Source organism: Lepisosteus oculatus, chromosome 1, assembly GCF_040954835.1.
Source record: "Lepisosteus oculatus isolate fLepOcu1 chromosome 1, fLepOcu1.hap2, whole genome shotgun sequence".
NCBI lineage: Eukaryota > Metazoa > Chordata > Actinopteri > Semionotiformes > Lepisosteidae > Lepisosteus > Lepisosteus oculatus.
Window position 1 is genome coordinate 10,270,765 of NC_090696.1, and position 25,412 is coordinate 10,296,176.

At 36.9% G+C, this 25,412-nt stretch overlaps 1 protein-coding gene across 2 annotated transcripts in view; it reads right to left on the minus strand.

Moving 5' to 3' along the window:
- The window catches only part of afg2a (AFG2 AAA ATPase homolog A), a 150,831-nt gene that overhangs the window by 115,079 nt on the left and 10,340 nt on the right, over nucleotides 1–25,412 (minus strand). For both annotated transcript variants that reach the window (XM_006629194.3, XM_069193137.1), the window contains exons 9-13: nucleotides 23,734–23,989; nucleotides 12,446–12,600; nucleotides 10,667–10,876; nucleotides 3,191–3,244; nucleotides 1,895–1,974 (exon numbers count right to left, since the gene is read on the minus strand). In XM_006629194.3, coding sequence (XP_006629257.2) covers nucleotides 1,895–1,974; nucleotides 3,191–3,244; nucleotides 10,667–10,876; nucleotides 12,446–12,600; nucleotides 23,734–23,989 — 755 coding nt within the window. The remainder of the gene's footprint in view (nucleotides 1–1,894; nucleotides 1,975–3,190; nucleotides 3,245–10,666; nucleotides 10,877–12,445; nucleotides 12,601–23,733; nucleotides 23,990–25,412) is intronic.

The window sequence follows — 25,412 nt, forward strand, 5'->3', positions numbered from 1 at the left end:
GTTTCTCTCTTCTCATGGTACTTTTATTTTTTATTATTATGAGCTTCACTGTAAAACAATATTTTCAACTCAAAATTCATTTAGCATAATGCGCCCACCCATAAGGCTCCACAGAGTCTTTTTTAAAAGACCAAATTATTACTGTGATGATTAGAGCATAAATGACACATAAACACTAATACAGAAAAAAGAAAGAGAAGAAGTAAAACATCTCATCAGAATTAATTGTAGGCATAATTATCTCTAAGCAACCTGTTTAATTTGACCCAGTTTCTGTCAACAACAATTAAGCAAATATTCCCACGCAAGAGGTACAGAATGTATGTCACGGAAGCTAAACAAATAAATGACAAATTTTTTTTTGTTTCTCTTAATTACTTTTTAATGACTGTATGTTCCAGTATGCTTGAGTGCCATTAGAACAATCTAGCAGGCTTTCTGATCATTACTGTAGGTATATCCCACACTGGTAATCACAAGCCAGAGGTCTTTAAAGGCTCATGGTCTCCCGGATTTCACTGCACTCAAGCTCCTAATTATCTGGTTAGTACCAGTCATACAGCAAGACATTTGCTGGAGAAATCTGAGTGAATCTGTCTCTGCTTGCAGCCTTCCTGGGATCTGCACACACTGTCCTCAAGTCTGGAGTCCCAGAGACACAACCACAACACTGCTGTGCTCTGCTGGGCACATCTAACCCATCGCCAAGGTTTCAAGCAGATGATTATTTAAGTCCTGCATCAAACGGTTAAAAAATACAGCGGGCAAGTGCAAATTCCATCCACACCAAATCAGTTTGCAATATCTGTCTTGTCTGAGTTCCCACACCATTTAGTTTCAGTTGATTTTAATGGGAACTATGCTTCATATTTAACTTCCCATCTGGTTCTGATTGCACAATGAAACACTTGTGTACATCACCCATCCTTCAAGCTCTACAAGACAGATGTTCCACATGCCATTGGATTACACAATGAGGAAAAGGCACTGTGCTTTACTGATAAATCAAGATGCATTTTCCCATAAAACAGTTAATTCTGTCTAACGTCTAAACCTCAATATGTGAGATATGGTGTTATTAGAAAATATCAATTCTCATTAGACTACTACGAAGACCACCAGAAAACATAAAATATATTTTATTTGTCAGCACACAGTACTGATAAAATGCACATTAAAAAACAATGTACTGGCAATAACCCACTTCTTCAAAATGGCTGCATTTTTAAGTTATTAAAAAAAACACAGATATACTTTGTTTTAGAATGATCCATCCATAAACAGCCTTGTTTCGTATGACCTCTGTTGGCCTCCAGCACATACCGAATATTCATAGTAACAACTCGTTTCCTCTAAACCACTAAAACATTTCCACACGTCTTTCCTGGAAAACAGCACTTAGACATGTTTGGATTTACTGCAATGAACTCGGCTCCAAGTCATTAGCTGACTGTGACAAGGCCCCAGGCAGCAAAGACAAATGGCTGGGACCGGCTGGCTAAGACGCACTTTGCTTTCTGGCAAGACATTCACTCCTTTAACAGGCCTGAGGCAACATCAGCGAAATGTGTATCACTCATCCAATCAGCACTAACTCTCCTGTAAGGCACTGTGAGGCTTAGAACAAAACAAATTATGAATGGCACTAGATGTGGAAGTACTGTATTAGAGCAATTATTTAAATTCTCAATGTGCGCAGTAAAGGAGCTTCTAGCCATACATACAGTATAATACACAATTCAAACTCCAAACTAGATGGACATCAAATAATAATTACTGGCAATTATAATTCCAACTGGCTTTTTTTTTTAAACAATATACTGAACAAGCTAGAATGGAAGTTAAAAAGCACAGCACTTCAGTGTCAGACTGGTGACAGTCAAGCAATAATTACCTTCCTCTTTCAACTGCAAGGGCATCAATCTCATCAAAGAACACAATGGAGGGAGCCACAGCCCTGGCTTTCCTGAAGACCTAACATTAGGAAGGGGAGAAATCCAGGGAAAAACTCTTAGTAACTGTCTGGTTGGTTTAATTCTTCTAAACATTAACCCGTACATTGTGTCTGAATAGAAAGATACTGTATATATTCAGCTGTATGTTTTATGAGTTGAATCTTATCAATTATTTCTGCTAACCCTTGCTGGAGCATGGAGTACTTTGTGTCAATCTGTCTGAAGTGGATTATTCAAAAGCAATCTACTGTACTTGAGAAGAGCCAGTCCAAATCACTCCCAAGCACAGGTAATCATTGCACGCATTCAATGTTAAATCAAACACTGTGCACCAAAATGAACGGGAACTTTTTTGAAGACCTTATAACAAAAGGGCACAGAAAACAAGTTTAAATCAATTTTCTTCTTCTGAAAAACAAAGCACAGTAGACTACTTCAGGGTAAACAATGAAACAGTAACTGGAGGGGAAAAAAGGAAGGTTATTACTGTGGCACTTCTTCACAAACAGTGTTGTTGAAATACGGAAATATGAAATAAGCTACTCAGGCTTATTGTTAAAGCCAATACCCTGGCTTCTTTCAAATAATAGATTAATAAGATTCTAAACTTAACTACTAAATGGGCAAGATGGACCAAATTGCCTCCTCTTATTTGTAAAATATCGTATGTTCTTATGTTCATATGCAATGTTAAGCTGTAATGAAGGGGCATGCATAGACATTTTCCACTTTGGGCAAACTTTGTTCCTAATTCATTTACTACAGATACGCTTGCAGTTAATGACAATAAGAAAGTTTGGGCACCTTGCCCAACGACCAAAAAAGGATTGTTTCCATATTGGAACATGGTTTGAATCATGTTTGGACAATTTTAAGCCATCATCTGCAACCTAAAAGTTATCTATGAACCATGTATATGCCCAAGTGCTGATGGAAAGAAGTCTTCTACCATATAGCTCATTTAACCGAATTAGACCTTCCTCATCTGTCAAACTGATTTTAGAAAACAATATAATGGCACTTTAATCACATCTGTGTTACCATACACCTTGTTAAGAGAATAAAACAATGGTTAAATAAAAACTTTAATTTTCAAGAGATGTGCATGGAAGCCGGAGAATTTATTAGTCCCCCTCGGGCTAGAAAGGGCCTCTTTTGGAATCTGGCTCATGTTTATAGTGAGGTAAACCTCTGAGAACATCCTGAGATAAATAAATACATTTTTCTCCACTCACCTCTCTGACAGCTCTCTCAGATTCACCCACATATTTACTCAATAATTCAGGGCCCTAGAAAAGAAATAAAACACGAATAGAACATCTTCATTTACATAATGAAATACTCTGTAAACAGTAAGAATTATGTCATATTCTGGCATATAATGCTCCAAAACTGTAAGAAATAAATGTAGAGTAAAAAGTAAGACCAAACATGAAACTGAAAAAAGGACTTTAATGTGCAATAGACACATTAAAATTTCATTGTTTAATATATAGGGATATTTGGCTATAGTTTTCACATTACTCTACTGAAATCAACATTATACGGTCTATAGTATCCCTCACAACATGCATCTCTATGCAACAGCAAAAAGTCTCACAGCCCTTTAATTCCCATTTTCTAAAAGAAACGGGAGAATGACAGTCATTCTTGGGTTGCCACCTTATTTGAGCACTCACAACACCACACACAGACCACACTGGTAGCACACAAGCACTAGGTTTACAACTCTATTACCCAGGTAATACTCTACCTCTCAGACAAGACTATTTTAGCACACTGGTCACAATGTTTTAAATGTTAAATGTAAGGAAAAATATTCTTACCCCCCCCTAAAAATGGATTTGTGTACTTCTGCACTCTCCTGTTGTACATATAGTTGACACAGGATGAGATCCTGACTGGAGAGCAAAAGCTGTATTTTCACATTTTTACTTAGGTTTTTTTTTCCTGTCAAGCCATGACTAGCAATTTAGTAATTCATTTAAACTTAAGATGCTTATCTGTGTTAAATCAACCTGCAAATACATGACTTTATAACCCTGAATATATACCCGCATTATGCAAATCAGAAAAACTGAACTTTAAACAAGTGCATGTATATACTTGCGATGTGCACCTGTGTTGTACAAACCTTAAAAAGGTGAACTTTAATTATATAAAACTACAAAGAGATTAACTGTAACCATAACAAATATTACCCTGTAGATTATACTGCTAAAATGTTTATTTTGCGTCAGTTTTGAAAGTTTGATTTTTACCAAACTGGGTGAATTAGCTTAATCATCTTAGCTTCAAGTTCCTCTTTAGTTCCAATGGCTTTTCTTGTTGGCATGTTGATACCTGCCCAGCTGTGGATTTCTTGCTAGTGTCACCACCCCCAACTGACAGAGCAGCACAGCAAAACAACTATATTTTGTCAGCTATAAAAGCTGATGCAGGTAGGGACTTTCTGAAATCTACACTTGCTTGACAAAATGGCACAACATCACTATAATCTGCAGTTTAAGCAATATAGACAAGAGGATTCATGTGTTTGTGAAATAAACACTTAAGACTGCTCAAAGCCAAAACATGCAATGCCATTTTCAGATTTAATCTAAGATGTTAAATACAAAAATACAGATGAAGATAAAGCATATTGGTAGCCTGAACAGGCAAATGCGGTCTATGCACTGTCAGAAAATCTCTGCCAGTTTCTATATGGGGTCACACAAAGGAAGAGGCTGGAAAGCCCTAATCTGAGAACCCATAAGGACAGTTTATTAAACATATTCAGTCACAAATACAGACGTTGAGCAGCAAGTCGGTCATGCTTCCTATCATGTTGATGTGTTACATTGAGCAGAGCCTAGCAGGCTTGGTTTCTTTTAATAGGATGCAATTTATTGCTACCATTAGAAATTCCACATGCGCACTGTAAACTTTCAAGGCTCATTGTAGCTGTCTATGTAATGGTAAAGCAACAGTCCTTTATAATGTTTTTTTTTTCTCTAGTCAATCTTGGAACTCCATTATGGAGGTCTCAGAGGTCTCAGAATCCTCATTAGCTCTCGTATCTCAGTTTCAGCAATATACAGTATTCAAGGGTGTAAATGAATGAGCCACATAGGATACACATGAGCAGATTATGTGTATCCAATCTTCTATCCTGTGAAGATCTCTCTATCCTTACATGTCTTCCAGGCCCTGATTTAGCAAAGCATCCCCATAGCATTATACTGCTTCACAATTCACAGTAGGGATGGTGTCCTACTGATTACTGATTACGCCAAACATAATGCTTACCGTTGAGCCCGAAAGGGTCAATTTTGGTTTCATCAGACCATAGAATCTCCATCAAATTGCAAAGTATAGTTGAGATTTGATGGGAGTTTTTTGTCACTCTTCCATGAAGCCCAAATCTGTGAAGCACCAAGGCAATTGGCATATGCACAGTTTCTCCCACCTCAGCCATGGAAGACTGTAATTACTTTCGAGTCGCCACAGGCTTCATGATGCCCTCCCTAACTAGTGCTTTTCTCACCTGGATACTGTTTTTGAGGACACCTGGTCTTCAGAGTTTCAGAGTTGTGCCGCATTTTGTACATTTCTTTATAATGGACATTTCTGTGCTTTGGCGGATATGTAATGCTTTTGGGATTTTCTTATACCTTTCCCATAATTGGTGCTTTCTAAAAACTCTATCCCAGATTTACTTTGAAAGTTCCTTTGTGTTCATGATGGAGATTTTGTAGAGAGCTGTACTGATCAACTGTGGGTCCTACCGTAGATAGGTATATCTCCTAAGTGCACACAGGTAGACTCCATTCTACAAATTATGTGACTTCTAAAAACATTAGGATGCACCAGAGTCTATTTAGGTGTGCCACAGAAAAAGGGTGTGAATACTTATGGAATCACCTATTTTACATTCATTTCCTGTTTTATATTTATAATTAATTTAGGATGATCTGTAGAATTTAGTTTATAATTTGACATTATAGGGTGTTTTGTGTTTTGTGTTGTGTTTTGATCAATGGCAAAAAAAATCCATATAAATAGACTAATTCTATGTTGTAACACAGTGAAATGTGAAAAAGTCCAAGGGGTGTGGAATGCTTTTGGAATTATAATGTATATCTGGACTACAAAAAACAAAGGGCTTTGCTAATAACAAACTACGGTCATAACATACAACATTCATTTTTGATACTTGCCTCTTAACCATTCAAATTGTGCAAATGTAATTTATAAACCCGGATCTATATTTTACAGATTCTTAAAAAGACTGGACTCATTTGTTCTTTCTAGGTGTACCATATAGAATGTCCTCTTGAGATTTTACTAGTATGAACTTCTTAAATGCACTGAAACATTTTATTCTACAGCAATCAAGCTTTTTTTTCCATTTTCATATGATATGAAAGTTCAGCTTTCACCACAAAAGTAAATACTATGTTAGTAAATACTAAATACTAAAATGAAGGTTGCCTACCCCGTGGTAAAAATAGTGGAAAAACCCAAACAAAGGAAAGGAAAAAAAGGCCTGTCTAAAGAACAGCTGAAATCTAGCTTAGAAATCTTTCAATGATTAAAGAAAAGTTATTTTTGAAACCGTAATTGTCAAGGAGCCTACAGAACAAAAGATAAATATCTACAGCACCAGGATTCTCTAGGACCTTGTTCCCTTCAAAGCATGTAAACATCAACTTTAAAACCATGTTTTAAGAAGCTTTTAAAACAATACTGCTCATTTTTGTCTAAAAGGCAGAAAACACTGAACAACAGCTTTTTGTCTCTTATAATAAACTTATAATAACTTTATGAAATTCTTTTTTACAGCTTTCACTACAGGTAACATACTCCATCATCCCTACCTGTTCATGGGAAGATCCTGTATTTTGAGGTAATATAATCATTAAAGAAACAACTTTTTTATATTCTGGAATCCACTTGGTCAGAGAATAAATGAAGTATAATATAATGGACTTCCTAATTCTGATTACCCTATTCCTTAACAAAATATTTGAAAAGCAAATATTTAATATTTAGTGGAAAGGTTATGGTTAAAAATTTTCTAATCTCATTGTTACACACTTGCATGAGCAAAAAAAAAACATAACAAATTATTTAATTTCAGCTATTGGAAAAATAATGTTTTTAATTATCTGAACAGGAAATTGTCTTTTGCTTAGTCAGATCTGTAAAATCTGAAATCTAAAGGTTTTTCAAATCCATGGTCTTTTACTATGACCTGGCCACTCTTTAAAGCTCACCTGTTCAGAATGCAGTGGTGAATACAAAACTCTGCTCCTCATACTACATTACAGAATACAGCTATTGAATGATGTAGTCTTATTTTTACTGTGCACATCTGTATAAGATGATGTATTATATTCTGAACTGTTGTGATGTGCCCATAATGCTGTGTCCAATAAACATCTGTAAAATATACAGTATAAAATACTTAAATATTTTGTAAGAATAGTTATTTAATCTATTCAAAGCTGTTCACATTTCAACACCGTTAAAAACAGTGTTGGCCAAACCATAATAATTAGAAGATCACTTGAGGGATTAAACCTTACGAGATATTGTAATCTGATACAAGCAGTGCTGTATGTTGATAACATCATGGATGTTCTAATTGAATCCCATCTTAATTCTGAAGACCCAGACTAATCACAATTTTCAGAGGAGTGAACTTCTAAAACCCTTATGGCTGGTTTCTAAAAGAGACCAGTTATTGTCTTTTCTCTCCAAATATGAACCATGAAAAACAAACAATGTTGGTTCTTTTTCTCTTTCTCTGTCTCACCAGATTAATTCTTTCCATAAAACCACAACAACCACAAAGCCCCTGATCTGTTTCTCATCGCTTTGTTTACTTTTATTATCAAACTCTTCATGAGTCTCCAATCTTTTAACCTGCAGCTTTTGTCTTGTATTGAAACAGAAAAGAATAGCTTCTGAAGTAAACTGTAAATTGCACAGAACTATCGGAGTTTAATGCTACATCTGTTTGGTTTACATCAGCAATTTCCATCAGCACTTGGATAAATATGGATTGCTGTAGATCCACCCTTTCCAGCTGTGTTTGACTCAACTGGACCTTACAGACTCAAAGAGCCCCACATGCACTTATAAAATTATTCCACAGCAAGCTGAACAAAGCCATGCACTACATATTTCTACCCTTTTGGACTGATTAGGATGCAGTTCAGGAAAGTCTATCTTGAAGTCACACATTTACTACAAACTGAATTTTATGGATTTAATAGAATGATATGAAGAACCAGAAATTAATAAAGGCAGTTAACAAAAGCACCAATACGATTTGAGTCGAATGAGTAACAATATGATAGTATGTAGAAGTGTCTGGCAATATATTGCAAGAGCAATCCTGATCTAAAAACATAACCTCTCATTATCATAGACCATAACTAAATGCATTCCTTCCTGAAAATGAGTTTAAAAACCTATGAGTTGCAAAAGGTATTCAACATGCTTGTACAGTACATTATACATTACACCAATTAAAAAGTTGTAGAAGTCATATACCAAATATATGCAGTTCATATCAAGTTATTTGTACCTTATTTCATTTACAATTCATTCCTAATCTCAAGTCATATTACCATCTGTGACTGGCTAATAATGTTCTGTTCGTCCCAGGGCAATTGAGTGATGGAATTTGAACAACACAGGTCACCAAAGCTACACCACAAATTCTTGCAAGTACAGCTGCTGTGTCAGAATAATCTGTCATTATTCTGCAGTGGACAAAATAAATGAAATAGTTTAAACTTTTGGAATAATCAAAAGGCTCCAGATCTGGACCCTCAGATGTAACCATCTTTAAAACATTCTCCGGTGCGGAAAATATGACAATGCCTTGTTGCTTGATTAAATTTGCATAGATTCTCACAATTACCAGATTTTTGTTGGGGGCATTTTCCATGAAAGTCCTATCATGTCTAAAGATGGATGCCACAAAATCTTAGCTGCAAGATCACCACCTAAGAATAAAGACCAGGAAAGAGTTACTCAAACTCTTCTGCGGTGGTCCTAAAGAACGACTTATCTGATAACTGATAATGAAACAGGGATTCACAGATTAGTTCCTGAGAACAAGCTTGAATCAATGCAGCAGAAGCTCCCAGAATTGCTGCCCACAAAGAAGGTCTGCAAAATGATCACAGCAGACTTTATCATCAATAAAGACAAGTAAAACTGTTGCAGAGGCACCATTACCTCCTCCCTGCTTCAGAGAGCATGTTTCCTGGGACAATGTGCAGGTCCTTTCTTTCCCCACATCTTAAAATTTCTATCACTTGGTAATGAGGTTTACCCTGATCTCATCACTCACATCTTTGTAATTTCAAGCAAATTCTGAAGCAAAAGTAAGTTCTGACTTTGCCATCCTAAATCTTTCGGAAAACATGGTATTTATCGTACATCGAGGCTGCAGAAATTCTTGAACGCTCCTTGCAATCTGTAAAATCTTATAGAAAAACAACAGGCCTTTTAAGAAGTAACACCCCAAAAAAAGTGCATCTTAAACTTTCCAAATGTAGAAATGGTCATCATTTAAAATCTGTGCACTAGGTTTCTCCTTAAATTAGAAGAACCTTGAACACAAACAGCCGAAAAAGAAAAGGCAAAAAAAATATTCTCACATGAATATGTATACACAGGCTGAACTTCAGTAAATGAATTTCGCTGACATTTCTCTTGGATCACAGCAGTTGAACCTGGACTAAATTTAATCAGGGACTTGTTGAGCAATTCTGTCATGGACCCTTCAAACACTCCCCCACAACTGCAAAGCAGTTTTCAAATAACACAGAACCAGTCAACAATTCCAGAGCCAATTAATCTCCTTTAACATGCTGCTGCTGCCATGTGGGAGTTGCTGAGGAAATTTCAGCTGTAAAATATCTCCGGGTGATGTATGGAGAAGACAAACAAAAGGTCAGCAGATGTCAAGTGAGGAGCCCTTTTAGGTCTTTACGGTGGTATCCTGGGGAGCTCACAGCACAAGGAGAGGAAGCACAGCAATGAAGCTTTTGCATGAATGGAAAGAAGCCAACTGCTTTGTACAAAACTAACATTTAACCAAGAAGAACAAAAACATCACAGGCGTTCTTTCATTACTTTTTACTCCACTGCAGTATGCCTCCTCAACAGCTAACTGCAATGCCTCAGACTCAATGCACATCTGCAGTATGCACTTTTTGCATGGTCTACTGTGTTTTTTCCCACTAATACATATTTATTGTTCTCCACAACACATTCATTGTTCTGTTGTTATTATTTATTACAGTATGTTTGTAATGTACTGTGTACATTGTGTGGTGTCTATTGTACTATGTAGGGGCTGTTGTACTGTGTATGAGCCGAGAGATCAGCGCGAATAGGAATTCCAATGTTCACATACATGTGGCAATAAACTCCTCTACTACACCACTTGAAAGTCTTCTGACACTGAAACACTTTTCACCGATCTCCCTAGGTCTGCTTACTAATTCTACAGAATTATAAAATTATAAAAAACACAGACTTCACTTACTTTTTAAAATGCTAATTTTAGTACTACCTATCTTTTTATAAATAATCTTTGGCCTTTTTATAAAAGCCCAAGGGAAAACACTGTGATAAGCCCCCTGTTAAAGAACCAGGCTCTTTCTAAACCCACACATATACAACACATTTAGTCGCTTAACTACCTTTATAGCCAAGAAGTTGATTCCACTCTCATTTGCTAAGGCCTTTGCTATCATTGTCTTGGAGCAGCCAGGAGGACCATACAGGAGGATGCCTTTTGGGGGGTTAATACCCATCCGAGAGAAAGACTCTGGGTGCTTCAGTGGCCACTCCACAGCCTGTTTCAGCTTCAACTTCACCTGGTCCATCCCTCCAACATCTGCCCAACGTACCTGTGCAGTCGGTAAAAAAAAAAATTACATTATCAAATGAATTGAAATGCTGAAAGGCACATTTGCAAACTCCAGAGTTATTTAATTTGAATGTCTTTAAAGTCTGGTCGAATGACATCAGCTTTTAGTTAAGGGTTCGACATATGATAATCTGTGGTCAGCTAATGTACTACACGTACAGTACATGTGCCTCACAGAGAAATCTTACAAGGCCTTTCAGTAAAGGGCTGGAAATCACATTCCTTACTGGTTTTGCTGCACACCACTACGTCTGTGCCTGCGTAATAGAAGGAGAGATTGCATTTCTGAGCTTCTGATACCTTAAAAGGTGAAGAAACTACAGGAAACAGATGTTTTATTTTTTGCATGCACCTTCATGAATTACTCTTAAAACAACACTCATGCATTTGCTTTTCACTTAGTGCACAGTGATTCAAGGCAGCCAACTTGCAAAGTGTAGACTCTGTTTTATAAAAGAACTTCTAATGACAATTAAGACAAGTATATTCTGAATTAAGACTGTAATATTAGCCATTAGGCCAGTACACCAACCATCAAAATATGACTGATAAGACAATATATACCTTGAGGAAACAGAAATAAAAGCTCCATACACTTTCATTTAATCTGTTTTTGCAAATAATATGATCCCAGCCCACTGTAGGTTGTCTCCAGTTAATAAGGTACGTAATGGAAAACTGGCTCCTGTCCACAAACTGTAAATACTACACATTAAACATTTCAGAGAAAGACAGGAGGTTTCTGCATTTCCAGAATACAAAGCATTCTGCAGCCTCTGCCAATACCTGCACACTGTAAATCGATCAAACCAACAGAAGTGCCTAAACAGGTGTGGGGATGTGCAACCCAAATCTTTTCATGTTTTGCTATATGCATCAAAGATGAATTTACAAATACTATTTTAACTGGAAGTTATAAAAGCTTGTTTAATTTCTTACCCCTCTTTCAAAATAATTACTTGACTGTATTTTTTTTTTTTGGCTGTTAACTCAGGCGACATTTATTTAGTTATTTATTTCAATGGGCAAAAGCTGCCAGATGAATGGTGGATTTTCTTTTCTGACTGCACTTTAGCAACCCGTCCAGTCTTCAAAATCAATTTCAGGATTACATCTTGTCCAGTTTCACTCCAAGGGGTTTTATGTAAATGAACTAGAAACAAATGTTTCCCCTCATGTGGATATAATCAAGTCTGCCTTTGCGGCCGGCTCTTCAAGCTGTGTACAGTAACTGAAGTCCTCCTTTGTTTTAGGCATCTAGCCACAGAACTAAAAATTTAGGGTGATCTTAATACAGCATAGGAAATTCATCCTTATTAGTATAATCCAATATCGTCTGTTTTAAATTAACACAAAGATGATGTGATGGTCTTCCTGTATGTTATGTCTTGCACATGCAACCTCCTAACATCCTATATCTCATGGAAATGCTTCAACAAGATTTTCACCCTGGGACGGGTAGCAAGTACACTGTTTATCTGGCATATGGAGTAGTTGAGTTGGCTCCGCTATCCCATGCAAAAAGAGAAGGTTTAAAATGCTTACGCACTTTTGGGACATCAATCGCAACCTCTCGCATGGCGCTGGGTTGGACATCATTCATGGCTTGCTGGAAGTCCAGGAATGTGACTGCTACTGTTCCCATGACTTCAGCGTCAGAAAGCTGCGTGTCCTTGCTTAATGCCCGACGCAATGCATGTAGCCCTGTCAAGAGAAAAGGTGTTCAGCATGTGTGGAATCTCCTGCTGAAGAACTGTGATAAAATGAACCAACTGAAAAGGATAAGATTCGTTATTCTTGTACAATTAGGACGAGGGCTATTTTCTGGACCCACCTATCATTACACAGCATTGCACAGCTCTATATTATGTTTTCATTTATTAATTTTACAATTGATATAGCTGTAATATTGAGCTAAATAATTTATCATTCTGACAGGCTCCGAGAACACGTAAACAAGGTAAGGGACACACAAATCTGGTGTCTAAGTAATAAAACCACGTTTTGTCTTAAAACAAACACATATACTGTATACAGTACAACCAATCAATAACATTTTAAAAATACATTAAAGACAGACAGTACAGTATAATTCTAGCAAATATACTTAGTGTATTCAAATGTAGTGCTACATTCAGGACTGATTAAACTTTTTAATACATGCAATTATATGTCACAGAGAAAAAAGACATGGTTCTTTCAAAACAATTACTATTGAATACCACTATAAAACATAACAAAATCTCTCTCGATATTTGAATTAATCTCAAAGTGTCACAGTTTTTTAGACGCATTGAAAGCCTTATTCAGTGCAAAGACTAAGGCGCTGAAAGAGAAGAAAGTGATGTTTCTCAAAACAGAAGAAATAGCTAAACCATCAGAGCCGTGGACAACCTTTGGACTGGGAAGAGGCAAGTTCCTGGGTAACGTTAACAACTCAAAGCTCTGCCTCTCGGAAGTTATGGAATTATTATAGTTATAGTCCATATAATGCAAAGTCACATTAAATATGAAGTGAAATAAAGCATTCTCCTGGTCTTTTTAAAAACTAGATTTTTATCAACAGGATTTAAAAGGAATTAGGAATTTTAACTAACAAGGCAGATTGATAAAATGTGAACAACAGTTTAGAATTAAGTATTTTATTATTTAAGGATTTTAAGTATTTAGAAGTAAGTATTCTGAATATACAACCAGTTTAAGCACTTAAAGAATAACATTGAAACATATGACTTCATTAATACTCATATTGTAAAAATCCTCTCCTTAAGACCATTCAAGATATTACTCCCATCCCTCTCAAGCTTAGGCACTCTGAGCAGGATGTAGAATTTAATTTTCAAGGACTGACAGAAAAATAATTGCCTTTAGGAGGTGTTGAAAACCTCAAACATTTGTGACAGTTAAAAAGTTAATAAGCACCAAAAAATTGACACATCATTCGAGCTATGTATGGAGAAGAATGTGCACACTGTAAAAATAATGAAAATAAAAATCCTCTCTTCTTTGGTATGAAGGAAATGCATTCAATGAGAACATGGAATAGAGGCAGCACAGGAAATATCAACAAAACGAACAAGATCTTCATTAAGGAGCTAATCTCTAAGTGCATGACAGGACACTATCCAGTAAACACAAAAATAAGGCTTCCGTGCTACACGTAGTCACCTTAAGTACCCTAATTGTACAAGAACTCAAGGACACTGCCTGGAAAACAACCTGCTTCTTCATTTCAGGATATTGCGAATATCACTTAAAAACCAGCTCAGAGGCTTCCTTCAAAAAGCAAGGGTTAAAGCAGACAAGAAGGATTTACAATCAGACAAGGCTGTATCCTGTTTATATTTTTCAGGATCTGACCGAGACTTTGAAAAACACAATTAATACCGCAGCCAAGTGCAAGGTCAATGTGTTCCAGCTCGGGCCTTGTGCTCTCCCTGGAGCCCCACATCAATACTCTTCAGAAACCACTGCCGGATAAGACTGCAATCTCTTTGAATTAATGGTCTTTAACAGTACAAAAACATCTGTTCCAGCCTTAGTCAATAAGGCTAAATCACATTAAAGGCCAGCTTGCTGTGTCTGAAGTTTTCTATTAAAGCAGTAGCACCAATACAGTACTGGAGCTTTGTTGATAAGTACATAAAAGTAATTTGAAGTTGTAAATAACTGTAAGCTCTTGGTTTGACAAGCCTCTTCTTACTGACTTCTTAAAAGTTGACCACTTTCAGACAAGTGAGGATGAGTGCCTGTTTATTCTTTCTACCATGAATTATTACTTTTTAAACCACAGGAAATTGGTTTAAGAGTATAGAAGAGATACTAGCACTCATAACAGCTCCTTTAGAAAGGACAGTGTAATATAAATAGTCGCTTAACTACCTGAGCACTAAAGTATATAATGACTGCCACAGGTCTTATAAAAAAATAATAATATTTAGAGTGAGCAACTGCAATTTTCATTTGTGTCTTCATGAACAGGTATCATACTGTAAGTTGCCATGGTGACAGATCTGAAAATAGCTTTTGTATTTTGACCAGAAAATACTGAAAATTTATGACCATTACTTTAAATTATATCTGTCACACTTTTTGCATATTCAAGCGGAATTGTGGAATTGTGAATGTTTGCCATTTTGTACAGCCACTACTGAAATTTAACTGTCAGTACTGACTGTTTCTGTACTCAGAAAGCAGTTAATATTGGATTAGTCCAGCTTTTTGGATAAGAACTACCGGATCCCTTTTCTTTGAGGGGAGGTGGGGGGGAGGTCAAGGGTATTTTATATGTGCACTAGTTACCCAGGCAACCATTAGGCTATGGCAACACAGAGTGACCCAAAAAGAAAAATAATTAGAAAACAACCTTAAAGTATAATTTGATGATTGTGATTAGATTGTCTTTTTTATTGATAGCTCAATTGGCTCAATATGATACCTGTTCATGAAGACACAAATGAAAATTGCAGTTGCTCACTCTAAATATTATTATTTTTTTATAAGACCTGTGGCAGTCATTATATACTTTAGTGCTCAGGTAGTTAAGCGACTATTTATATTACACTGTCCTTTCTAAACGAGATATAGGATGCCTGTGATTATAAATGTACATGACAGAAAAAAGGAAATTAAGACGTCATTTAAGATGCCTTCACTTTAACAAGGCCTGAACTGAGCTGAAATCTGCCTTGTTCTGAGACAGTAGCAAACCTTTTAAAGTGGCCCATAAGGACATTTGTCACCATTTTCTTTTCTCATAATGTGATGCATATTTCAAAATGTAAGTCTAAATCCTTTAACATTCGCTGTTCTAAGCTGTTTCATTTGAGGTATTGGAGGTCACTTGTAAAACCTACTCAACCTGGGTGTCCTGTTAGACAGATGATTAAATGCATTCCCGTAACTTGTCACCATAATCTATCAGAGGCAACAGTAGCTAGAACACATGCAACTCAAGCTTATGATAAACTGTTTTTAAGTTAATCAATGTGTTATACAAAACGTAATTCAGAGTCAGTGAGTGGCATAGTAGCACAGTGAATTGCATTGTTGCCTCACAGCACTGGGGACCTGGGTTAAATTCCTGGAGTGCAATGCGCATGAAGTTTGTATGTTCTTCCCTTGTTTGTGTGGGCATTCTCTGAGTGCTCCAGTTTCCTCCCAGACTCCAAAGACATGGGTAGGTTAATTGGCTTCTGGGAAAACTGCCCCTGATGTGTATATGTGCATGTTTGTGTCTGTGTGTGCCCTGCAATGGACTGGCGTCCCCTCCAGAGTGTATCCTGCTTAATGCCCATTGCTTGCTGGGATAGGCTCCGACCGCCCTGCAACCCTGTATTGGATAAAGCAGTTAGAAAATGAAGCGATGGAATTCAGAGTCAATTCGCAAAAGTCCTGATCAATCTGCTCTGCTTTTTATGCAATCAACCTTTTCAAGAAAATCCAGGCATGCAGGACAGTTTCCTTAACTTTGGAGTCCAACAACTTCGAAAGAAGACTCTAGTAGTAGGAATACATAAAACTAAATCCATGTAGTACTGACAGGTTAGAAATAAGATGGATGAAGTCAGTTCACAAAGTTATAATACTGAGGCTCAGTGAGCTGAGGAAAAATAGTTTTGAAAACATTTGCATAAAGTCTATGTACTCAGCACAAAAAAGAAAAGTGTCAATATTTATTCAGAGCAAAACACTAAACCAACATCAGTCAACAAATGAAACCTTCAGCAATAACATTTCAGGATGCCAAGAGTCTCAGGAAAAAACAAAGATGTGCTGACAGATACCAAGAAGACTTAAATCTAAATTAATCCATTTTAAATGCCCTTACTGCAAAAGCCAAGACAGAGCCAAAAAATAACTAATCAAAATAAAATATATTTAATTGAAAAGTGGATTGTATTCCATAAGCTGTTTAATCGCTGTCATGACAACTGTTCAACTACTTTAACCACAATTTCTCCTTAAACACACAACATCTGCAACCACACATTACAGGATTTGATCAGGTGATCAGCATATACTCGCATTATCAGTGGAAGTCATAATCTCATTTATTATGCTCCGTTCCCTTGTTATACTGAAATAATACATACAGCATACACACACATGCACGGTACACGCAAATCTGAGAGTCAGCCTTCGGACTCCTTTCCAAAAAGTCCTGATCAATCTGCTCTCCATTTGCTTTTACACAGCATCACTGTGGCTGCCACTGATCTGCTCCTCCTACCACACACTGAGGCCACAGCTGTGGGTGTGTCAGTACAAGTCCAGAGATGAAACCAGGGGAAAACACAAGCAGCAACACTATAAATCAGTTACTAAAAAAAGGCCAAGATTTTGAGTAATACTGCTCAAGACATCTCAATTATCTCCATTATTGCACAAATACTGATAAATCCAAAATTATGTGGTCACACAGGTGTTTTATGAGATTAAACTTCTATGCCTTTTCCGAACTTGAACTCGTAACCTATTCCTACAGTAGGTACCACACTTAGACAGCAATTCAGACTGCACAAAGTTACTCATGGTTAAAGAGTTAAACACAAGAGTTAGCAAGGCATTCTTTTAATCATTAGGAAATTATTCAAGTGGGGTAAACTGAGCTTGAGCCAGTGATCCTGTGGTTGTTAACCAAGCATGTTACCAATTAGAACATTTTAAAATAGAATCTTTTTTTTGTGTGCTCCAGTTTCAATCCGGAGGGTCATCACAAACAACCGCTGCGTTATCATGGCCATGGATGTGGAAAACAAACTGCGCCAAAGACGTCAAAGATGCATTTTAAATCAAAACCTAAACCAATAAAGAAACCTCCAAAGTAAACACATTGAGGGAAAGTATTTATAATAAAAACTACAGTCTTTAAATAAAATGTACAGTAAAAGCACCAATCGGGAGAGGAAATAAATTATTTTCACATGCAGGATCTTGGCTTGTTTTAATCTTGTAAAGCAGCCCAAGCTCTTCAACTGGGCAATTAAGCACTGGTGTACGGGGCCTCTGGGGATACATCTTTCAAGCTGCAGGTCAAAACAGAGCCACTTGCTTTAACTGTATTTATAAAACATGGAAAAAAGTTGATTTGTCTATTTTAAAAAAAATGTCCACAGTGAACAAACACTGAAAGATACAGTAACTTGATCCATCTTTCTTACCAAGGAGTTAATGAAAAAAACAGCTCTTGTGAATGAGCTGACTTGCCTCCACTAGGAACATATCCATATTTCCAGAATGCTGCTGAAATTGTAGCACTCCACAATGCCTATGAGCAACAGGTCAAAAAAGGAGCATTTCAGAGTCAAAACTATACGGCACAACAAGCTTAAAATATCCTTCAGCTGGAAGAGTCTGAATGGAAAAGCAATGCCCTTGGACTGAAAGTAAAATAGCTTTGCCATTACACCATCAAAAAACAGTAACATTTTCATTACTTTGATGGGCTTCCGGACAACTGCTAGCACCTGTATTTACAATAAAGAACAGCTGTTCCAAGTAGCAACACCACAATTACACAGGCTCTTAAAAACAGAATGATCATTAGGAGAAGGTAAGAATAGAGGTTAAAGAGAACACTATGAACATTTCCGGATTTTATAAACAGTTTGGCTAAATAAACTTAATGTACTGATCCTGTAATATTTATGTTAGCACGGACAGCCATACAAGGATAAGAGGATAAGAGAGACTGCTATATATGGAAAACTATGGTTCTAAACATCATCTAGCATTTAGCCATGTTTATGTCATTCACGTCTTCCGTCCAGAATTTATATCAAATACAAAGTTAGCCTCCAAGTTTTTTTTTAGAAAGATACCTCAGTTACATTTTTCTCTCTCCCTAAGAATCTGAGGAACTTTAACAAACCTCTCTTTTCTAAAGGGTACACGTGCTTTTACCCAGCACAGTAATCCTCTTTGCCGTTCAAACCTTTTTAAGGGTGATTGTAAGTTTTGCCAAGAATAATTAGCTCGTGACCATGAAAGTAATGAAAAATGACTTATTTTCTGCAGTCTGATTTTCTATTTTTAATGTATTCCTCCCTGTTTCTTGTATTGTTCTTTTTAATTATAAGTTCCATTTTTATTATCTGTAGAGGAATCAACAAAGCACAGGTATATTTGTGTAGTAATAGTGTAATTTTATTATCCAATCCATAAAATGTAAATAGCTCGAGATATAAACTGATTGGAAAGTTTTCTGTCACATCCAGGCTGTAGTCCCGCCTTGTTCCTGTCTGGGTTGCCAAGATGCTTACCAGAAACAAGAGGTTTTCTGTAAACATATGAAGATGAACGGATGAAGTTTTAGGACATTGTGCAGTGAATAAATAACTCATGCAATTGATTACAATCTACAAAAGGTGCAATCACTCACTTGAGCACAAATAGTACATCACCATGTAATTTACAAAAACAATGTGACGTGTTTGGAAATTCCAACAATTGGGTGAAACCATACAAGAGCAAAGCTATATGAGACACAACCACTGTTAATACGTCCCACTTCTGTATTAATGAAAGTTTTGTGTTTTTGTATGGCTGATGAGAAAATCGCCAGTGCACACAATTTTTGACGAAAATGTCTGATGTATGGATTTGAAGAACTGACTTTGAAAAACACTGTTGAAGTCAGGATCTTAAGGCTCTTGGAATAATTATGCTTCACCACAAGAGGTCAGCAAACAGTATAAGAACACATCTAAAACAGTCCTGAAAATTAAAAGAAAATGGGACACTTTCTTGTAATTTAGAAAAACTGCATACAGTATTTATGCACAGATTTGCAAATGCAAACAAAAAAGTCAGAGTGCCCTGTTAAAAAAAGCAGACGGGCACAGGCTGTCTCAGAACATTTGTCTTTGGAAAACCAAAATATCAACAAGCTAGGGAGAATTATCAAAGTTTCTTTGTACAACCTTAGCACAAGCCTCAGTACAAAAAACAATAACAGCTTCGTCAAACAGGCATTCATAATGTACTAATTAGCAAAGAAAAGCAGTTAAAGAGTTACACACACTAATTTGCACATTACACCTCAATATTTTTCCCATTTTGCTTGCTACTTTTTCCTGGTGTTTGCTTCTACAGGTCACCCTGTCTTGTGGAAAATACAAATGCCCATAACTTAAGGTACACTTAGTGATGCATTTAACTTGTACAGCAATGCTACAATATAGCAGTAACACGCCTAAGGTGTTTATTTTCATCACTACTTTGGTTTGGCAAGGTGGCTGGTAATTCCACCCGTGGCCACAAGAGGGCGCCCATGGCCTCTCAAATCCAACCTTTAATCACAGTTTAACCAATTTCCACGTGGGTATTAGAGAATGATCATTATTATAATATATAATATTATATTATAATATATTATAGCATAATAATAAACAAAAGGGTTTGGTCTGTTAAGACCTCACAGCCTGTCATATGTGGCTTTTAAAAATCACTTTTATTTGACCAGTTTTTATCTGACCATCTTTCACCTGTTAATACAATGCCAAGCCATTTTGCTCTTTGAAAAACTAAAAATAGAAATGACTGTGAAATGACTGGGAATGCAGCAGCTACAAGGAGGTAGGTACTTTTGTCAGGAATGAGCTTATAGGGAAGGAAGTCTGACTCCCTGCTCCAGTAATAAATTCTCTTCAGGGTGAGCAGCTGGTCAGGTCATATAGTCAACCTTGTTGGTCTAAACCTGCTGTCTTAACAGGAAAACCTTTTGTAACTGAACCTTTTTCTTGTGGAAGAGAGGAAACAACTCTTGCGTATGAGGCAATTCCAAGACCTTGAGTTTTTTTTTGCTTCAGCGGTCAAAGGAAAAGATAGCAAAGTCGCAGTTGTGTCTGAGTCCGGAAGGGTCCGTTTGTAAAATCCGCAAAAAATGAACCTGAGGCGAGAGCCTGCTTTTGTGTATCATTCTGACATGTTGATCCTAACTGAAGTAGCAGTTGGGCTTGCTATCACCCAAATGTTCCATTTTATATCCCAAGCAACTTTAGTGTTATATAAGTACATTTAACAGTAGTTAAATGGGCATAGATGCAGTTTTTTTCAAATTGCTTACAGTGGTTCAAGATTTGTACAGTAGTGCCCTGCACAGCTGCAGCCAGTCTACTTAAGGCCAGAGTGTAGGTACATATTTGAAAAGGCAAATAATCAACTATACTGATACATAACCATTTTATACCATAAACAGGATCACTCCTCTTGGATGTTTAACAAAGCAAGATTACTATAAAAATGCTCTTTTTTTTCAAATATTATGTTTAACCTGATATCAACACCCTTCATTTCCTCTGCAGACAAAACATTGATTCACTATTTTTTGTACATCGTGGATTGTACTCCTGCCCTCTCAGACTCCATTCAAGTAGAACATGCATCCTTCATGCTCTCTGTCACAAGAAAAATCGGGGGACAGCAATTATTTAGTTCAGTGCTGCCATCTTCTAAATGAGTTCAGTTGCCACATATTAACTGCCAAGTTACAGATATGAGAAATGTGATTATTACACTACTGTTATCCAGCCAGGTTAATATAAAGAACAGCAAAATACTCCTTTCAAAACAAAGCAATTCTAGCTGTAACACATTTAAATATGGATGTTCATTCATTTGTTACATACGCTCTGTAAGCTTGTGTTGTTACTTTCCTGCACTACTGGGCAACTGTAACAAAACCAAACAGCTTTAGTAAAACTAAATAAGGTGGGTGGATAAATGGACTTCGTTTTTGACCTTTGGGTTGTCTAATCATGCAATACAGTATGGTACTTTATAATATTCTGCAGCAGATACAGACCATCTGTGTCAAATGGTCTGTTTTTTTCCAGACATCCCTACATTCTACAATAACGTGTGATCATTTTTTAATTAACGCAGGTGATCAGTTAAACCAGATAGGTGGTGGACTGCTGTACTATGTTGTGAACAGTTCATTACAATACATGTATGGCAGCTGATGGCATTTGATTCATAAATTACTTCTACTTTACTTCATATTTTCTACAATTAGACTTTTTACTCTAAGGAATGACATTTTGTAAGAAAATAACTAATCCATATATTTTAATGATCACAATTAGAGCAAAACTAGAAATCAGCAAAAATGCCCTTTAGGTTATCCAAATACTTTGGATTTTTTATACAAAAAACTATTGCTCTGATTTAGACATCATGTTTAAACAAAAAGAAAGTTATATTCCACGATTACCTGACACTGCATTTCTGTACTAAGAGAGCTAAGAGACCTGAACTCAGATGCACAGTTCCTAAAAGACACTTAAGAAGCCTCCCCTAGATACGTCTTTTCAGACTGTGAACAGAAACACAGGAGCTTGAGAGCAGGTCAGAGTTAATGATCAGCACACACACTTCCTATTCAGGCCAGCAGCCATATCACCCTGCAACTCACAACTGGCAATCCACTGAAGCTCAGCAGTTGTGAGCCTGGTCAGTACCTGGATGGGAGACCTCCTGGGAAAAACCAAGGTTGCTACTAGAAGAGGTGTTAGTGAGGCCTGTAGGGAGCGCTCATCCTGTGGTCTGTGTGGGTCCTAATGCCCCGTCACTATACTGTTAAAAGGCGCTGTCCTTCGGATGAGACGTAAAACTGTGGTCCTGACATTCTGGGGTCATTAAAAATCCCAGGGCGTTTCTTGAAAAACACTGTTACCCCCACATCCTGGCCAAACTTCCCATTTCCCAATTGGACCTCATCAATCATAGCCTCCTAATATTCCCAACATGATTCTATTCTTCACCCCACTGATAGCTGGTGTGTGGTGAGCGTTCTGGCGCACTATGGCTGCCATCGCATCATCCAGGTGGAGCTGCACATTGGTGGTGGAGGGGAGTTTCCATTACCTGTAATGCGCTTTGAGAGGAGTGTCCAGAAAAGCACTATATAAGTATAAGGAATTATAGCAGTGTTGAACCGTGGCTTAACGTTTTATAAAAAAATCACTGTCCACTTCTTTGTGAACATTGGTGTGCACAACAGCTGTGTCTGTTGACCAATATTAACATGCTGACAAATGCACAACAGGAAGCACAACAGTGTCAGAGTATCACTGATACTCCAGATGTCAGTTCCTGCCTCCTCGTTGCCTTTGTGTTGTGGCTAATCAGACATGTGACAAGAGAAAAAACACATGAGAAAAGCCAGTGTTGTGCACGCTAAAGAACCACAAACTACTTCAGTGTTTTTCATTTTGATGAATCACTAAAGCTATGTATTGCAACATTCAGTGAAAACTCGATTAATTTACTTTTCTTTTAGTATATTTTACTCATAATTTTAATTTAAACAATTTCAGTGCAGAGGGCTTCAGAACAGCTGCCGACTTGAATCCAGTTACACCAAGTCTCAATTAACCCCTACTCTAATATAATTATTCTTTAGGACAGTCTAAAGAGCTAACTGTAATAGAAATAACACTGCAGGCATCCCTACATCATGATTAAACTTAGGTAGCATAACACACTTTTTCTCAACTGGAGATCACATCTACCAGCAGGAACCATGCACAGAAATTTGGCTAGCAGTGTAATATTCCATGTTTGGATTGCCCAGCAGCAGTGAGCCCACATGCAACACAAGAAGCAACCACCTTCAAGGACCACGAACATCACTGCAGTATTGAAATCATCTGTCTCTTAAGATGTTAGCTAGAAAACGGACTCGAAAAGGGACCCATTTCCAAATACAAATACAAACAAGCAAATGTCAGGAAATCGACAGGAGAAAGCATATAAGCTGTCCCCAAGCAAGAGAAAAGTGACAGTTCAGAGGAGGTGAATGAGCTCCACACCTGAGAAAGCTGGTCTCACCTGCTTCTTTGCAGACAGCTGCCAGGTCTGCCCCCACATACCCATGAGCACTGTCGGCAAGCATTACAATCTCCTCCTCGGACAGCAGGGATGATGTGGTGCTCAGCTGCTTTTTCAGGATGTCCGCTCTCTCTACTGCATTGGGAATGCCGATCTCGATCTCTTTATCAAAGCGGCCAGGCCTGCGTAGAGCAGGGTCCAGTGCGTGTGGCCTGTTAGTGGCGCCCAGTACCAGAAGCTGGCCACTGTGCTCCTCCTGAAAGACAGACGCACCGGGATCAATTGACCCTTGTGAGAGGGCAGCACATCCAGACAAGACCCCGATCTTATCTGAAGCTGTTGCCCCCTCACACCCTGCTAACTCCCGAACACCCACAGGTATAGGACAAAGAAAAATGTGACTTCAAAGAGTTTTCAGTGGGTTCAGTGGCACTAATTCTCTCTTTCTTAAAGTGACTGAGTATTGTTTTAATATCTGTATTATTTAGATCACTTTCATATCAAATTATATACTTTACATATATACACATTATATGAATATAACTTAAAAAAATAAAACATTCACCTTTCCTTGATACTATACAAAATTGCTTAATGCAAATCAAACACATATTTTAAGATTTCTTGAGTATTTCGTATTGTGGTGTATATTATTTTATAATTCAAATAAAAAAATGTTATTTTAATCTTTTTAACACTCTGCATTCTGTATTTTTGTCATAATTGCCATTTTGCCTTTGTCATAATTTTGTATTTAAATGTATATAGGTTTATTTTTCTTTTAACAGAAATTTTGCCATTCTCTTTCTGCATCACCGTTTGTTTGAGATATGTCTGCATTAAAGTGTTAGAAACTGCAAAATAGTTTTTAACCAACACCTATTTAAATCCACAACCTATCTATAAGAAACAAAACAGAATTCTTAATCCAAGAAATTCAATGCTAAACCAGACTTGTTAAAGTAAAACATTCTAGCAAGAAAACAAAACAATTCAAAAGTTTTTATTATCCATCCATATTTTCTGTAATTTCCATATACCAGTACATGTATAGTAAATGTACTTAAAGCATATTTTGTAACTTATCTAAAACTAACGAATCCCAATGAAAACCAGAATAATGTTTTTAAAGAGACTGCATGTTATACTTTTGGTTTATTTATTTTCATTGTTCATTGTTCTAATAACAGTACAAAATGTATCACTGTGTGCGAGTATTTGATAGTCCATATTTGTTTCATATGTTTCATACCTAATAACACTACTGTATATTGCACAAAACTAAATAGAATATATTGCAATAAATAAATAAATAAATAAATTTTGCACAAAAATGAAAATATTTGTAACCTTTTTAAGAACTATGTACGAATATAGAGCTCAGGCACAAACTGAAATGGAATAACTTCATTTCCATTTCTGAGGGTGGTCTAGCTGACAGATTATAAATAATTACCTCCCCCAAACTGGGTTCACAGAGCCAGCCGATCACGAAAACACAAATAAATTACAGAACAAGCTGGAATTCGAACTTAGTACGGCATTCATCAATTCAAGGATCAAACACAACAGGCCTGTCCATGTGGTTTTCCTATCAAGTGACCTTGGTTTCCAAACTGAGGATGCTATTCTGGAAAAAAGATAAGACAGCTGTTTCTCTTTTAAAAAAATATTTACAC